Below are 17,325 nucleotides of genomic sequence, written 5' to 3'. Positions count from 1 at the left end.
TGTTCAGAAAATGTGCTCACCTGAATGAAGCATGAGTAAATTGGTAGTCAGCTTTTGTCTGGGGGAAAAAAGCTCTCACCTATCATCAGAAATCTGAAGAATTTATTATATGCTCTATTTTCAAAATGTGATAAAATTCCCCTTTATATATAATCTTTCTTTATGGAGGATTGTAAATTCTTGTTGCTGCAAGGCTGAAGAGGCCATCTGGAAGGCAGGAGACACTACTTTTAGTATGCTTCTGCCACTAGACCTGAGGGTGACTTGGGGTAATCCCAGGACTCCCATTTTCCTGTCTGCAAAGTGAAAATAATATATCTACCTCCTTCTGGCTCTCTGGAGAGCCATTAGGATGAGGACATAGGTCAAGGCCTGTGAGACTTCCAAAAGAAGATCCTTGGTTCAGGCCATGTCCCTTCTGCCCCCTACTCTAGAGTGATTAGCTTGGAACAAGGTACTCTAATAGTGAACCCTCAGGGAGTCTTAGGGGGCACACTTGTTCTTTTTTTTTTTTTTAATTTTTATTTATTTATGATAGTCACAGAGAGAGAAAGAGAGAGAGGCAGAGGGAGAAGCAGGCTCCATGCACCGGAAGCCCGATGTGGGATTCGATCCCGGGTCTCCAGGATCGCGCCCTGGGCCTAAGGCAGGCGCCAAACCGCTGCGCCACCCAGGGATCCCGGCACACTTGTTCTTAAGTCCACTCCATATGGAGAACTATACCAGAAGGCACTTGAATGTCAACCTCAAGAGGTCTGAGACCTTTATAGCTTTTGTTCATGATTTATTTTCATTACCAAGAACTGTGCTTGGTATATGTGTGCTCCAAATAACCACTGAATGAGTGAACCACTGAATGAGTGAACCACTGAATGCTGTTATTATTCGTCTGATATTTATCCTCTAAATACAAATGAGAAAATAAAGGCACACAGCAATGGGAGATTTGAGTCACATACAGAATAAGTGGGTGGAGTCTCCAAAACTGTTAAAGTTTATGCAACTGTATATTTCTCTTATACTCATTGACAATACTTTGGAGAAGGCCAAGAGTACAAGGAATCATAAGCAATATAGGTTAATGTAATTCTAAGGTCTCCTTCCCAAAATAATTGGTGTTTATGACATGCAAAGCATATGGTTGGGAAAAAAACAAGATGAGGTAATAAATCACCTGTCTTTGGAGAAATCTTGATATAAACTGGGTGCCAGTGTGTGCACCTCAAGGGGTGCACTGCAGGTCTGGCTTTACTGAAGGTGGAGGAGAGAACCCACATGTACCCATCTCCACCTCAGAGGAGATCTAGGCTTTGGGCTTGTTGCTAAGAACATCTGTCCTTCCTACTGCAGCTGAAGAGAACCAACTGAAAGGCAAGGTGGGGGCTGAACAAGCGTACCCACTGTCTCTTTCTCCAAAGGTCCAGTTAAAAATGTTCGTGGTCTATATTTTTGAAAAACAAAACTCTTAACAGCTGTGGGAAACTCTGGAAGGATGCCAGCAGTGAATTGGGAATTGTGAAGAATTCCAAAGACTGAAAGTAGCTGGAATCTGACTGAAAGGGAAAACAAAGCAAAGAAAAACCAGCTGAAGATGCCAGAGATAGAAGTATGTTCCCTCCAGGGAGCCCCGCAGCTCAGTTAATCCACATGGAAGGCTGGTGTTGGACACAGGCTGGATTCATGAGCATTCTATGAAAGGGCTTTGTTGTTAAGTGGTGTCCTCCTCTCCCTCCTGTGCTCTCTGCTTAAACCCTGATAACTCTTTTCCAGAGTTCATGATTTGCCTAACAAAGTCTTCTACTGGGGAGAACTGGGTGCAAGAAGGGCAGAGCCCAGACCTCTGTGACAGACACAGGGAAAGAGAGTAAGGAAGACAGCTCCATCCAGGAATGAAACACCCTAGAGCCCTTCACAGCACCATCCCCACCTCCAGAGGAAAGGCAACTAAGAGAACCCCAAGGCTTTCTCCTGTCCTCTGCCCAAAAACACTCCAGGGAGGTCTGCCACACAGATTCCCATCCACCCCCTCAGAAAGCTGAAGCCTGAACACCCATGGCAGGCACTGGCACTACTCAAACTAGCCCTTCACTTGTCAACATGACCTGGCAACCAAGGACCATCACATACTTGAGACCAACCAAAAACATGACAGAAAAAGACGGACAGACAGAACTGACCTCAGAAGAAACAGAGGTGATTTGGGAAACTAACAAGAACTTTAAAATAATTCTAATTCATAATCTTGACATATTTTAAAGGATTCCATAAAATAAAAATATACTTATAAAAAAGGAACAGAAAATGAAAAAGTATTCTTCCATTTAAAAAATCTCAAAGTAGGGCCACCTGGCTGGCTCTCAGTCAGGAGAGCATGCAGCTCTTGATCTCAGGGTTGTGAGTTCAAGCACCATGTTGGGTGTGGAGCCTACTTTAAAAAAAGTAGAATAGAATAGAATAAAATAAAGTAAAATAAAATAAAAAATCTCAAAGTAAAACATTAAACAGACAAGCCTAAAAAGGACAAAGGAGTATACATACTGTGAGCTGCTCCTTTTCTTGAAATTTTTTGGTCTTGAAATTCTTTGTCCTCTTGACTTTTTCAGTGGTATCTGAGGTGCTCTGGCTGTAGTCACTTACTGAAATGATAGAGTCAAGGACTAAGACGATGCCCCCCTACCACTCCCCACATATAAAGAACTATCCTACTAGCATGCCCCTCAAGAGGTCAGAAGAATAAAATGGCTTTTATAGAAGTGTCTATGGGATCAAATCTCACAAGGACTCCCAGAGCCACTTATCTCAGTCCAGGCAGGGCCAGAGGATGAGTGGGAAGGCGGGGGAATATAAGGGGACTATAGTTTTTAGGCCCAAAAGAACACTCCCCACAACTTCTCTTCCCAAGGTGTGTGAAAGAATTAAAAAATCTCACTCCTATCTTCAGAGATGCCAGAAGAGTAAAATGGCTGGAACATTAAAGTAAGATGCGTGGTTGGGCTGGCAAATTTCAAGCAACTGCCTGCCATCCTTGCCAGGTCAGTGTGTTTCTGGTCTATCATCTTAAAATCACTGTGAGAGTATAACTCACCCAAGCTGGACCTGCTGCCAAATGGCCCATCACCATCCTCGGTGACACCGCTCAGAAAGTGGTTGCTGAAATCTACCGGCTTGCTGAGGTAAAGGTTCTGGGCAACAAAAAAGTGTAAGCAGCATGAATGATGAAGCATCTTTGTCCCCACAGAAGAAATACTCTCCCTGATAACCTGTTCCTCTCTTCATTAAGGGCTGCTCTATTTACACAGTCAAGCCCAAACCCAGACATCCTTCTCGACACCTACCTCCCCTCACTGTGATGTTCTGTGTGTTATGCCTCTTAAGTGGCTCCTCGGTCTGGCTCCTCCTTTCTGTCATTATAGCCACAGCCCCCCTCTTCAGACACCAGGCTGACTCCATTCCCAACCGGTTCCTGCCAGCCTACCTTCCAGTTGGCTGCTCCAGTCATCTTTCTACAATTTATAAGTAATAGCATTCTCCTCTTGCTTAAAACCCTCCATATCTTGGAATTAGGGTGGCAAGATGGAGAAGCTCAGGCTACTGAGTTTGAATCCTGGTTCTATCACTCATTAGCTTAGAGACCCTGGAAGAAGGTGACTAAATTTCTCTGTATCTCAGTTTCTTCACCTGTAAAGTGGACATAGTAGACCTGAAAGGGATGTTGTGAAAGTGAAATGAGGTAAAATGGAGGTCTATAAAATTAGGATAGGTGATCCACAGTCCAGACCTGGAATTCTTTATCCACCTGGACCGATCCCACAGTGTGACATCCTGCCACCACCCTCACATGGCTGCCTCTCTTGCCGCAGGGAATCACCTACTGCTGCCTAACGCTAGAACACACAGGCTGAGAAAAAATACATTTAAACCTGGGGATTATTACTCTACTTCTATCTGATAGATAGCATGTTGGAGATGCACTCAGTGCCCACCCCGTTCCCCTAACTGATTAGCAACACCTCCCAGCTTCTGGGTTGGCTGCTAACACCTCACAGCTGGCCAACTGCCTCCACAGACGGGTGCCATCTTGCTCTAGAGGTTACGTCCCTCCTTTTCTTGCCTCAATTGGGACAACCTGGTGGTGTGATGCACCTTCAGAGCTCCTCATGGATCAGGCTAAAGCTAGACCTTATATACGACCACTCAGCCCCTCCCCCTGCCTTGTCTCATGCGCCTTACTCCCCTTCTCCTCAAGCACTTCCCTGACCCACATTCTGCCTAGCCACACAACCAAAAACATGGCCTTTAATGCTTTACCTGACTTCAAAACACTTTCACGTGTGTCAGTGTACCTCAGTTTCCCAGCCTCCGAGTTAGGCAGTGCTTGTGTGTCTGTCCTAATTTTAAGGACACTGCTAGCCTCCTGCTGGGCACACAGCTGGGGCCTGATAAATGCTAGTCCCCATGCTTTTCCTTGCCTTCTGTACCCATCTTCTCAACCACTCATTCTTTTATATATTCTGCCTTCTTGTCCAATGAAACTAAAGCTACTGGTATGAATCAATTAATGTTGTCACACACTACAGGCACTGTAGCAAAGTTCCAGTCACCATAGAAGAGGGTAGATTGAGGGAGACAGAACCACAAAGTTTGGTTTATTTCTTATAAGCAAATAGGTGAAAATACACACAGGAAAGGATTTTTGTCAGTCTTTCACCTATACTCAGACTTCAGTGAGCATAAATAAGCCTGAGAACCAGTGGACCCACAGAGTAGGTAGTAGTTCCTGTTCTTATTACACCTTTATGTGCCTGAAACCTGGCTTCTCTGAGCTTTAGTGCAGTTATTCTATTTCTATGATATTGCTGGCCTTTAGTCAAGTTTTACAACATTTGGAATTAATGCCTTCTTGGGACTACACACAGAAGCACTTTGATATAGTATAAGCTACAATTTACTAGTCAGTCAATTTTTAAATGAACAGCTTTTAAAGGTTTTACTCACCTTGTTTGATACTTGAATATAATTCAGCCGGATGCTAACTTCATAGCCATCTTCGTGGACAGTAGCAGAGATAAGCTTTTAAAAAAGTATTAGAGAGAATTCACAAACATGCACATGGGACTTAATGTCCTGAGCAACAGCCAAGAAATCTTGAGGTGTTAAACTGCAAAATTAATCAAATATTTAATGAACTCAAAAGAAGGCAAGAAAAAAGAAACAAAGGAACAAAAACTAAGTGAAACAGAGTACAAACAGCAAAATAGTAGACACAAATTCAGCCAACTCTATAATTCCATTAATTGAAAATGAATTAAATTAACATTCCCATCAAAGAGTAGAGACTGCCAAACTGGGTAAGAAAGAAAGACCCAAATTAATACTCTAAAGAGACACACTTTAAGTTTAATCAAGCCATCTGGCTGGATGTCATCACCCAGGTGTCCTGAGGGGCCAGAACAAGGCCAAGTATCACAGTTGAGCAGCTTTCTTTGTAAGTATCAAGAGGAAATTTCTATCAAACAGAGGTCAGCAAATACTTTAAGGATCAGATAGTAAATATCTTAGTTTTTTTGGGCTTTTTATGGTCATTGCCATTGTAGCACGAAAGCAGTTATGGACAAGAAGTAAATCCAATAAAACTTGATTTACAAAACTGGGTGGCAGGCCTGATTTGCCCCACATGCCATAGTTTGCAGATGCCTGGATTAGGGCAAAGAATGAATAAACCACCAAAATAGATTATCAAAGGAAACTGAGCAATACTTGACAATGAAATAGCTTCAGTGTTGGCCTATTTGGTGGCAGAGGATCAAACGGTGATTTTCAAAGGTTCCTTCTAGTGTCATGACATATGGAAGAGGTCCTCTCACAGAGCTCTTTGTAATGACTTGTAATGCTAGAAAAAGAGCATGGAACCCAGGGGCTGACAGACCCACTTCAAATTGTGAATCCCCTGAGACCCATCAGTGCAGTCCTGGGCAGGTCACCAAACTTCTCTGAGCCAGTTTCCCTGGGTGCCAAATAAGGCTTGTTCTGATTATCTACTGCAGCATAAAAAAAACCACCCCAAACTTAGCAGCACTAAACAACAACCATTTTGTCAAGTTCATGGTTTCCAACAGGGCATAGCAGGGATAAACTGTCTTTGCTCCATGTGTCTGACACCTTACCTGGGAAAACTCAAATGGCTACAGCTAGCTGCATGATTGGAAGCTGGAATGACCTGGACTTCCATTACTCATCTGCCTGGCTCCTGAGCCAGGATGACTCAAGGACTGGGTTCAGCTATGGCTGCAGAGGGGTGCTCATACCTGGGCCATTCCATGGGGCTTAGGCTTCTCATGGCAGGGGGGCTGGGCTCCAGGAAGGAGCTTTGGAGGGGAGCTTGCCAAATAAGAGAGGAAGCAGTGCAGTCTCATAGGACCACACCTGGGGAGTCCCGTAGCCCAACTGCCTGCCACAAGCCCATTCACATTTGAGGTGAGAAGACAGTGACTCTACTCTTTGAAGGGAAGACTACCAATGAATTTGTGGCCATTAAAAAAAAAAAAAAAAAAAAAAAAAAAAAAAAAAAAAACGCTGCAAAGGTAATATTCCTACCTTGTAGGTTTGTTATGAGCACTTGAGATGGATGAACACAATGCATATAGTGAGGGCATCGTGAAATGGCAACTCTTATGATTACTAATGCTGCTAATATAGACTGGATTGACATTTGGCTAGGCTGAATTCTTCTGGGTTTTTGTTTTTGTTTTTGTTTTAGCTCTGAGCACCAGAATCTCCATAGAATGGGGCCTCTAAAAGCATGTAATGTTCACAATTTACTATCTTAGGTCAGGTGCCCAGAAGCAGACTCTGAGACAAGGTTCATGTGCAGGTGATTTGTTAAGGCGGCGCTTGCAGGGGAGGACAGTAAGCAAGGCGGAAAGCAGGACAGGAAAGGGAAAAGAGCCAAGTAAACTGCAGTTTCAGATGAATTCAGTGGAGGAGAACTACAGCCTGATCTCATGGGACTCTCTGGTGTGGAAATTCCATCCAGAGCTCACCCACCTTTCCCATTCTGGGTTCTGCAATCAAGGCCCGGAATTCAGGGTTGTTCTGAGCATAAGACCTGAGGTGGGCAGAGATATGATCCAACTGTTTTCTCCAGTATCCTAAAGAAAAAGAGAAACCCATCCTCATGGATAAGTCTTCTGAAGCCAAGAGAGAAAAATGCCCATGTGCAACATGCATTCTCAGAGAGGTTATTTTCCTTTGCCAACTTTGTGATAATTTTTACTTACTGAAACTCAACTATGTACCAGAATAAGTCCATTTCGGTTCCCAGGGTTTTTTTTTTCCCACACATAATTAACCAGAAAATATTACAGAATCTCCAAATAACATATTTTGATGGCCACACTTGGGGTCTTTTTCTTTTATTCTTTTAAAATTAACCATATTGAGGGGTGCCTGGGTGGCTCAGTTGATTAAATGTCTTCCTTCAGCCTAGGTCATGATCTCAGAGTCCTGGGATCAAGCCCTTAGGGCTCCCTGCTCAACAGGGAGTCTACTTCTCCCTCTCCCTCTGCTTCTCCTCCACCACTCATGCTATTGTCATCTCTTCCTCTCTCTCTCAGATAATAAATAAACAAAATCTTTTAACAAATAAAATTAACCATATTGAGATATAATTTTTAAGTGTACAGATTGAGTTTCAGCAAGTGTATATACCCTGATCAATATGAAGGACACTTCTATCACTCCAGAAAACTCCCTTGTGCCCCTCCACAGTCTGCACAGGGCTTGAAACACATTTGAATTCATTCATTGCTACCAGTTGACACTTGGGAGATTTTGCACAACTCTGGATTTCTGGTCTCTCATATGCAAGAGATAAACATATAGGAAATGTCTAGAGCAGACAAATCCATAAAAACAGAAAGTAGATTCGCAGTTGCCAGGCATCTGGGAGAGGAGATGTGGGGAGTGATTGCAAAAGGAATACTGGGTTTACTTTTGGAGTAATGAAAATGTTCTGGATGTAGAGTCATGATGCTTCTGTACTGCTATACTAAATATCACTGAATTGTACACTTTAAAATGGTTAAAATGGTGAATTTTGTTGTGTGAATTTAGAATGGTAAAAAAAAAAAAAGATAATGGCAGATAGCTATAATGACACAGACTAACAACATTTCTACTGTAAGAGTAGCAATCCATACATGCCATTTGATGTATGGACTAGACAATGGAGCTATGAGTCAAAACATCAGAGTCCTGGGGCACCTGGGTGGCTCAGCTGGTTAAGCAGCCAACTCTTGCTTTTGGCTCAGGTCATGATCTCAGGGTCCTGGAATGGAGCCCCATGTCAGACTCTATGTTCAGTGGGGAGTCTCTCTTTCAAGTGGGGAGCTTGAGAATTCTCCCTCTTTCTCTCTCTGCCCCTCCCCACTCTCTGAAATAAATAAAATCTTTAAAAATTTTTTATTTTTATTTTTAAAGATTTTATTTATTTATTCGTGAGAGACACCCAGAGATAGGTGGAGAGATAGAGGGAGAAGCAGGCTCCCTGTGGGGAGCCCAATGTGAGACTTGATCCCAGGACCCTGAGGGACGCTCAACCCCTGAGCCACCCAGGTGCACCTAAAATTTTTTTAAAAATAAAAACATCAGAATAGTAAAAGTTTAAGAGCTATATAATACAAAGGAAAAATTACCTAAAGAAAAACAGTGGAATTTACTTCTTCTGTATAGAAATAAATCTAAAGGAAGAAAAAATGCAATTTTCTCTCAAAGAAAGAGGGAGATACCCCCTGACAAGAATGTATACCTTTTCCCTCACCTCTTCCTGGGCTGACGGCTGTGAGGAGAGGTTTATGGTCACTCATTTTCTCCTGCCTCTGCTTCTGAGAAGCCATTTCCAGTTCCTTTTTGGCTAGCAGAGTGCCAGATGGGTAGAACAGTCCAGTAGTCTGTGTGCTCACGTTCTTCCAAGTCCCAGCATTAGGTCTGGATAAAGGAACCCTTGGGGACTGCCAGGCAGATTGGGGCTATAAGCAAGGCAGAAAACATAAAATACTGGAATAATTTAATTAATTCTTCATATTACTTATAGAAAAGAATTCTATCAGAAGTAAAAATATCCCCAAGAAACTGCACTTTGAATTAAAAAGAGGTTTTCAGCCCTTGCCTTACCTTCCTTGCTTCTGTCTCTCCCAGCAACTCCCAGTCTGATCCATAAAGCCAGCCTCATCTGCTCAGACATTTTACTATCTCAAATTCAGCTAATCAACTGAACTGATATTCTCTGTCTTGCTGCCTGAGGCCTGAAAGAAATCTAACCTCTCACTTCTACAATCCAATGGAGCATAGACTTTACTATTCATCCACATGCAACCACTGGTCACCAATATTTTCTCTGAGATGCTTCTGTGCCTGGATGTGGGAACTTGAGAGGACCATCATGTAAGGTTACGTAGGTTGTACACTGCACAACATCACTGCTTCTAAAGGAATACCATTCACATGGTGGGTATTATATATTTGTGAATTCAGTAGGACAATTTTTCTGGTAGATGAAAGAAAATGTCTTTCTTACAAAATTAGTATATTATGATCAATTTCCAAAAATCGCAGTCAAGTGTCTTGAGGAAAGAACCCTCTGTCTCCTTTGCACAAAGGTTCCACATGGGCTATTGCAGTCTCAGGATCCATAAATCTCAGTCTGGGTTAAGAAGGGCTATAAGCCCCCTAAAAATGAATGCACAGCTGCTGAGTACATGTGCATCCTCTTTAATAACTATCAATCTTCAAATTCTTCTAATGAACAACTAAAAAAGAAACCTGAAAAGACTTTATGTAGCTTAGAGAAATTTACAAAAGGCTAATACCAAGCTGGTTAGAGATTAAGTCCTTCTGAAAATAACCCTGTAAGATTTTCCTTAAACTGTGCGCTGTTGTAATAAATGGCAAAAACAATTTATTACGCTTGATACAAGTTTTCTAAAATATAAAAGATCAGGAGCAAAGTTCCTGGTAAGCCACATATGAAATTCACGAGAAGTATATTTGTATCATGTATTTTAAATCCAATTCTCCCTCGTGACATTATATTGATTTACATTATTTATATTATTAGTCTTGCAGATGCAATTAGACCTCAGTCTACTACAGATCAATCTTTGGATTCTGAAGAAATCACTCAAGTGTTTAAAACCTAAATTGATCGAATTTATGTACACATCTCATCGAGAATCCAAGTGAAAGGTCTATGTGTTTTGGCTCTCTTTCCCCAGGTTTGATCCACAAGGCAGAGTAAACAAATTCAGGGTTTTAAGGTATTTCCCTGGCACCAGTGCTTACTACAGTGCAGGCCTCACCTCAGCAAAAGGGCCAAGTTCTCCAGCAGCTAGATCCAGGCTATTGTCCAGGCTAAGTCTTCCCAAGGACTTTACATAAATACCACAGGAACCACAGAATCGGGCAGATGGGTGATTGCTGGCCCCACATTTAGGGCAAACAGAATAGCAAGCAGAAACGCCCAGCTAGAGGACAGAAAATATTTTTACACTTTCATAAATATTAGAGTCCTAATTTTCCCACGTAAATTATTCTCATACCATACGATCACCAGCCACCAAAATAACATACGCCTATACCCCTGACTCTGCAAGTCTACCTTCTAGAACTTATTCTACATATGGACAAGTACACAAAGAGGTATATTTAAGACCATTCCCTGCAGGATTGTGGTCTTAGAGAAAATAACTGGAAACAACCTAAATGTCCAGCAATAGGGGATGGCCCAAATGTATCATAGTACATACAGATGGTGGTATATTATGGAGCACTAAGAATGAGGTTATTAACGAGGTATGGTTCTAGGTGAAAAGAACAGGATCAGCGTTTGTATGAAACTACTAGTTTACTTATTAACACACTGAATGGCTCAAAGAACACTTACACGCTAGGTAACAGTTAACTGCTTCTGGGGTAGGCTCTGTGAGCCTGGGATGAGAAGGGAGTTTAACACTTCACATGAAAACTGTTGTATTATTTACATGCAACGATCAAATAAATGACTTTCAGTGTTTCATTGAAAAGGTAAGGGGTGCCGTGCCTGGGCAGCTCAGTGGGTTAAGCATCTGGCTCTTTGTTTCCGCTCAGATCATAATCTTAGGGTCCTGGGATCGAACCCAATGTTGGGCTCCACGCTCAGTAGGGAGTCCGCTTGAGGATTCCCTCTCCCTCTGCCCCTCTCCCGACTCTCATGTTTTTTCTCTCTCTCACTAAAATAAATAAAACTTTTTTTTTTTTTTTTAATTTTTATGATAGTCACAGAGAGAGAGAGAGAGGCGCAGAGACACAGGCAGAGGGAGAAGCAGGCTCCATGCACCGGGAGCCCGACGTGGGATTCGATCCCGGGTCTCCAGGATCGCGCCCTGGGCCAAAGGCAGGCGCCAAACCGCTGCGCCACCCAGGGATCCCATAAAACTTCTTTTTTAAAAAAGCAAGTAGATGATCCATAAAAGAAGAACTGTCAAGAGTCAACAAATGCTTGAAAAACTTTAACCTCAAAGAAATGCAAAGCAAAATAGCAATGAGAGCCTTCCCAATTTAAGAGAATTATCTCTGTCTCCAGATTCTTAGGTAAATAGGTGCTAATATTCAAATCCCAAGAAGTGATTTCTGCAAGGTGGGGGAAGAGGAGGAGCCTGGCTCTCTCTAGGGTAGTGGTGAGACCTCAGTACCAAAAAGCTCAGATTTAAAATACCCACCGTGGCTCCACACGAGTCACAGAAGTAAGCCTCCCGGCGTTTCCTATGACCATACTTGGAGCAGGAAATTGTCTCCCCTTTCTGAATGGGAAGAGAAGGGGCTTTATCTTCACTGTGCGTGGGCTGATGAACACAATGGCATTTATCAATAGGCAGATCAATACTATATTCTGCAATTCCCCTCTGAGTCCAGGGGGAAAAAGCCCCAAATCAATGCAAGCCCTGGAAATAAGGAATTTTTGCCCCGAAAGAGTAGTAAAACTATGATGAGCTTCACCAACTAATAAATTAATATAAAGAAGAGACATTCAGCAAGTCGATGCCTCACACATCTTGATATTCCTCAGTATCTTTAATACCAAAGGTAGCAAGCCTTTCATTGATTTACCACAACGATATTTATAAAAGAAAGAATGTAAGCAGACCTAAGTTCTACCTAAGGTGTCACAATTGAGGTTTATCTTCTTTCCTTTAGGGCTCTGGTTTCCACCTGGAAATGTGAATTTTTATTTTCCATCCCTGACACGTGAAAAGAATTTTATTTTGGGGAGAGAGAGAGAATTGTGTCATGAGAATTTCTGAAACTTTGTTAGGTAGGCCTGGATTAGAATCTGCTCCTGCAGGGATCCCTGGGTGGCGCAGGTTTAGCGCCTGCCTTTGGCCCAGGGCGCGATCCTGGAGACCCGGGATCGAATCCCACGTCGGGCTCCCGGTGCATGGAGCCTGCTTCTCCCTCTGCCTTTGTCTCTGCCTCTCTCTCTCTCTCTGTGACTATCATAAATAAATAAAAATTAAAAAAAAATCTGCTCCTGCTACTTACTGCCTAGGAAGAGACTTTCTCATCAGATAAAGGAAGATTAGAGTATTCATCACTGCTATGTGATCATCTATTATGTGTAGACACATAGTGCCAAGCACTGCTCCTCTAACCTCACATCAAACCAAAGGACAGATCTGTGAGGTGGGCACTATCACCACCTGTGTTTTACAGAGGTTGGAAACTGAGGCATGGAGAAGGTGAGATCCAACATTTGACCTCAGGCCATCTGATTCTAAAGCCTGCCCTTTATCCATGCAACCTCTTCAATACAAGAGCCTCTTCACAGGTCTGTAGGTGGGGTTCAGATGCTTCAGGGCAATTAAGTATGGAGGGATGCTTAGCATAGGGGCAGGCTCCATAGACCAGCTTCCCTTCTTTCTCTTGCTTTCCACAGATCCTGATTTCTTTAAGAGAAAGAACTATACTTCACATTTTCCCCCCATCAATATAGTACCTTGTACCTTTGCACATGGGAGTCACGCAAATAGTTACTGAATGAATGAATCAATGAATAACTGATACAATTGATAACTGCCACATATTCCACATACAAAACTAAGAATGTCACCAGGGAAGATGTTTTTCTAAGGACCATTTTTCCTCCAAGACTGATATTTTGGTCAACTTTTTTTTGCCTAGCTATATCCTGTTTTACTCGAGGGACTGTTATGTTATTCTAAAACAGACATCTATCCAGAAAGATAGAATGAAGATCTCTGTTTGTATATACTTACCCTTATCCCATTTCTGTGCAATTAGCGAGAGACTCCTTAGGGCAAATCAAGAGATAAATGCTTTGCACACTTTGCTTCAGACTTAAATTTCAAATGTATCCTCCTGCTACAACAGGGTTTTGATATAAAACTTGCTGACCTGGGTTTCTAAATATAAAGCCTTCAGATCTTTTATTTAAATGCATCTATTGTTCAGGGCACATGGGCAGTTCAGTCAGTTAAGCATCCAACTCTTGATTGTAGCTGAGGTCATGATCACAGGGTTGTGAGATCAGGCCCTGCATCAGGCTCTATGCTTAGTGTAGAATCTTCTTGAAATTCTTTCCCTCCCTTCTCCCTCCCCCTGCTCATGCCCAACCTCTCAAAAATAAATAAATCAATGAAATCTTTAAAAAAAATGCACCTACTGTCCAAGTGGATTTTTTTAAACAGCATTGCTTTAAAGAAAGAAAAGTTATTTTATTCCATTCATATTAATGCTGTTAAATAAAGAATAGACATAGGTATCAGACTGAATATGCATTGTTACTTCTATGGCACTTTAATTATATATACTCTCATTGTGACATCCAAACCCTGATACACCATTCAAAGACAAATCAAATCCTGAAAAATCAACTTTGTAATTGTTCCTGAAACCATTTTGCTGATAGGTGAGACCCAGAAACAACTACATCTCTGATGAGTAGTAAAATCAACTTAAGAACATATTCACTACTGTCTCAATTTCAAAAAACAACATGGCACAGTCAGTAAAGACATACTTGACCATGAATGAAATATGAGAGGGTCCACTTCTCCACCAGCTGTTACCAGCCTTCCATGAAAAATTATTAAATGATATTGTAAGAAATTGCTGATTTTATAGAATCCCCCCTAGAGTTAAGACTTTGAAAAAAATTTTGTGTTGGTGAATATATAAAGTGCTCTCCAGATTCCAGATTTAGAAATGTTGCTTTCTGTGTCTCTCTCCAACCTCTCACTTCTTTCCTCCTCTGCAAATTACATTTCTTCATTATTTGACACTGGACATTCAGCAGCCACCAAGTATAGGTCTGGTCCATGTGGTCTACCTACCTGCTGTGATGAAGGCAGGGCCCCCTCACAGGTGACACAGTATTTCAAGTGAGCTGGATTCCCTGTGCCACAGGTGTGGCAGACTACTTTCTCCTTGGAAACAAAGAATAAGAAACACATTTTTCTCTAAGCCAATAACTGTGCAAAGAAATCATCGAGCAGTCTTTTCAATCAGCCAGCTATGGACCCTATTTTAACACCCAGACCTTGATATTGGATTGGCTTAGGAATTACTACAACATAAAGAGTGTCAGACAAAGGAAAATCATTTTTTTTTTAAGATTTTATTTATTTATTCATGACAGACGCACAGAGAGCGAGAGAGGGAGAGAGAGAGAGAGAGAGAGAGAGAGAGAGGCAGAGACACAGGCAGAGGGAGAAGCAGGCTCCATGCAGGGAGCCCGACGTGGGTCTCCAGGATCACACCCCAGGCTGAAGGTGGCGCTAAACCACTGGGCCACCAGGGCTGCCCGGAAAATCGTTTTAAAAGCAACAAAACCCAAATAGAACTGAAAATGGGTATTCATTTGGCCTCAGGAAGGCAAACAGAAAATTCTGCATCAATTTTGTGTGTTTTTTGTGTCCCCCCCTCCCCACAATGTGGGAAACATGATAGCATTCCCACTCTCCATCTCATGGCTCGAACAATCAACAGAAAAGCCCAAGACTAGCAAAAGCTTAACTATGTGTTTATGAGTAATCTTGTAAACAGCCCATGGGACTTCATGTTAATGAATTTAGGTTTGCTCTGTAGTTTCTCACCCAGAAATGCAAAGATGAAAAGACTGTCTTAGAAAAATGAATGGTTAAGTGCAGCTTTCCAAGTTAGGAAATTGAGGATAAGAGGAAGGAGGAAAGGAAGGAGGAAAAGAAGGAAAAAAGAAGAAGGGAAAAAAGATTAAAATAGTCTAACTAGAGTTCAGCTATCAGAGGTTTGCTAGTACCTGTCAAGTGGCTGGACTACTCTGCACTATCAGGATATTATCCCCCTTAAACTATCAATGATCAGTGACACTCAAAGGTTCCTTTCTACTCCAGTGCCTATGTTTTCCAGGTGTTCTGACACTAACATCATGTGTTCTGAAACTATACAGGCAAAGATGATGATCAAGAGAAAGTCCAGCTTGTAGGGTTTTAGTTCCAATGCCACTAAGTAGGCTATGAAGTTCCCAGACTTTCCAAGGTTGGTTAATTTCACTCTAGCAGAAGTCTCCAAGTTCTTGCAATTCCAAGAACTTCTAACATGCAAATGGCCGACTAACTGCTATTCAAAATGGCAGAGGACCAGAGACTTAATCTCAGTGGGTCCTGACAATCCCTGGTTCCAGCATTCTTCAAAGTTCCTTAAAGTCTCTGTAGCATAATCTGTAATTGCCGGAGCTTTTCTGTGAGATTTAGGGTTGTGGTCTTCCTAAAGACTCAAAAAAGATCTGGTGACACTCAGACACTCATTGAGAAGTGAATCAAATTCCCTGTCCCTGTGTTAAAAAAAAAATACTGGCATCAAACAAAAATAATAAAGCTGGGGGATCCCTAGGTGGCTCAGCGGTTTAGTGCCTTCCTTCAGCTCGGGCGTGATCCTGGGGTCCCGGGATCGAGTCCCACATTGGGCTCCCTGCATGGAGCCTGCTTTTTCCTCTGTCTCTCTCTCTCTGTCTCTCATGAATAAATAAATAAAATTTAAAAAAATAATAAAGCCATTGATGTAGGAAATATTCTGGCAAGACTGTAAACCAGTAATATTGCTTACTTATTAAGTCCAACAGCTTACCTCACGATGCTCACTCTGATAGGTCCCACAATCCAAAATTAGTATATCCCCACATGGTTAACATTTCTGTGTGTGTGTGTGTGTGTGTGTGTGTGTGTGTACAATGAGAACATCTAAAATCTACTCCCAGCAAATTTCCAGTATACAAAGATGGATATATTAATTAGCTCGACTGTAGTAATCATTTCACTATGTACATGTATATTAAAACTTTATTTATTTATTTATTTATTTATTTATTTATTTATTTATTTATTTATTTATTTATTTATAGAGGGAGTGAGCAGGGGTGGAGGCAGAGGGAGAGAGAGAATCTTAAGCAGACTCCACACCCAGCCAGAGCCTGATGTGGGGCTGGATCTCACAACCCTGAGATCATGATCTGAGCCAAAATCAAGAGTCAGATGCTTAAACGACTGAGCCACCCAGTGGTTAAAATTTTTATTTAAATGAACTATTAACATTTTTATTTAAATAAACTATTTTTAAAATTAGCATGGCATAACTTTGCCTGATCCAAACTCTACCCTATCCCAATCCTGCCTTGCAAATTCCCTTTTAAATTTTTTTAACTAATAAACTTCATTTCTTAAAGCAATTTTAGGATTATTTCGAAATTGAGAAAAAAAAAAAAAAAAGAAATTGAGCAGAAATTACAGGGATTTCTCATATATTTAGTTCCTGTTCCCACACATACACAACCTCCCCACTACTAACATCCTACACCAGGTTGGTACATTCATTACAACCAGTGAACCCACAGGGACACATTGCCACCCTGTGGGGTTCACTCTTGTCAAACTCTCTTTTTAAAAAATCTGCTGCACCCAAGTGCAGCACTAAAATCTTGTAAACACCTTTCCTTGCCTTCTCTCTTCCAAGATACTATTAAGACAGTCAAAGTGGCAGACTACCTTATAGCTTCAGGTTCAATAAACATAGCCTTCTTGGCCAAGAAGTGTTTCTAATGGTTTTGTTGGTGACTTTTTGACACCATGTCATGGCTCACTTCCTTGAAAACCATGACCCACAGATAGAAATAATTTTATATCATAATCACTACGCTCACAGATGACTTGGGATCTAGGTCCCTATCAGACTACCTTAAAGAGAATGCTAAACATCTGTGCCGAGGACCCCTTTTTAAGAATCAATACCCATCTGAGTGGC

General features: G+C 41.7%; 1 protein-coding gene across 33 annotated transcripts in view; it reads right to left on the bottom strand.

The window, feature by feature from the left end:
* Window positions 1-17,325, bottom strand: part of DZANK1 (double zinc ribbon and ankyrin repeat domains 1) — a 112,826-nt gene that overhangs the window by 52,484 nt on the left and 43,017 nt on the right. For 19 of the 33 annotated variants that reach the window (XM_077872030.1, XM_077872037.1, XM_077872031.1 and 16 more), the window contains 8 exons: window positions 14,385-14,477; window positions 11,754-11,876; window positions 10,356-10,520; window positions 8,807-9,026; window positions 7,045-7,148; window positions 4,996-5,070; window positions 3,086-3,182; window positions 2,539-2,636 (listed from right to left, as the gene is read on the bottom strand). In XM_077872030.1, the coding sequence (XP_077728156.1) occupies window positions 2,539-2,636; window positions 3,086-3,182; window positions 4,996-5,070; window positions 7,045-7,148; window positions 8,807-9,026; window positions 10,356-10,520; window positions 11,754-11,876; window positions 14,385-14,477 (975 nt within the window). The remainder of the gene's footprint in view (window positions 1-2,538; window positions 2,637-3,085; window positions 3,183-4,995; window positions 5,071-7,044; window positions 7,149-8,806; window positions 9,027-10,355; window positions 10,521-11,753; window positions 11,877-14,384; window positions 14,478-17,325) is intronic. The other 14 variants (XM_077872038.1, XM_077872053.1, XM_077872044.1 and 11 more) reach the window with 8 other exon arrangements.

The sequence above is a fragment of the Canis aureus genome, chromosome 26 (assembly GCF_053574225.1).
Source record: "Canis aureus isolate CA01 chromosome 26, VMU_Caureus_v.1.0, whole genome shotgun sequence".
NCBI classification, from domain to species: domain Eukaryota; kingdom Metazoa; phylum Chordata; class Mammalia; order Carnivora; family Canidae; genus Canis; species Canis aureus.
This window is presented reverse-complemented; position numbering and strand designations above follow the sequence as displayed.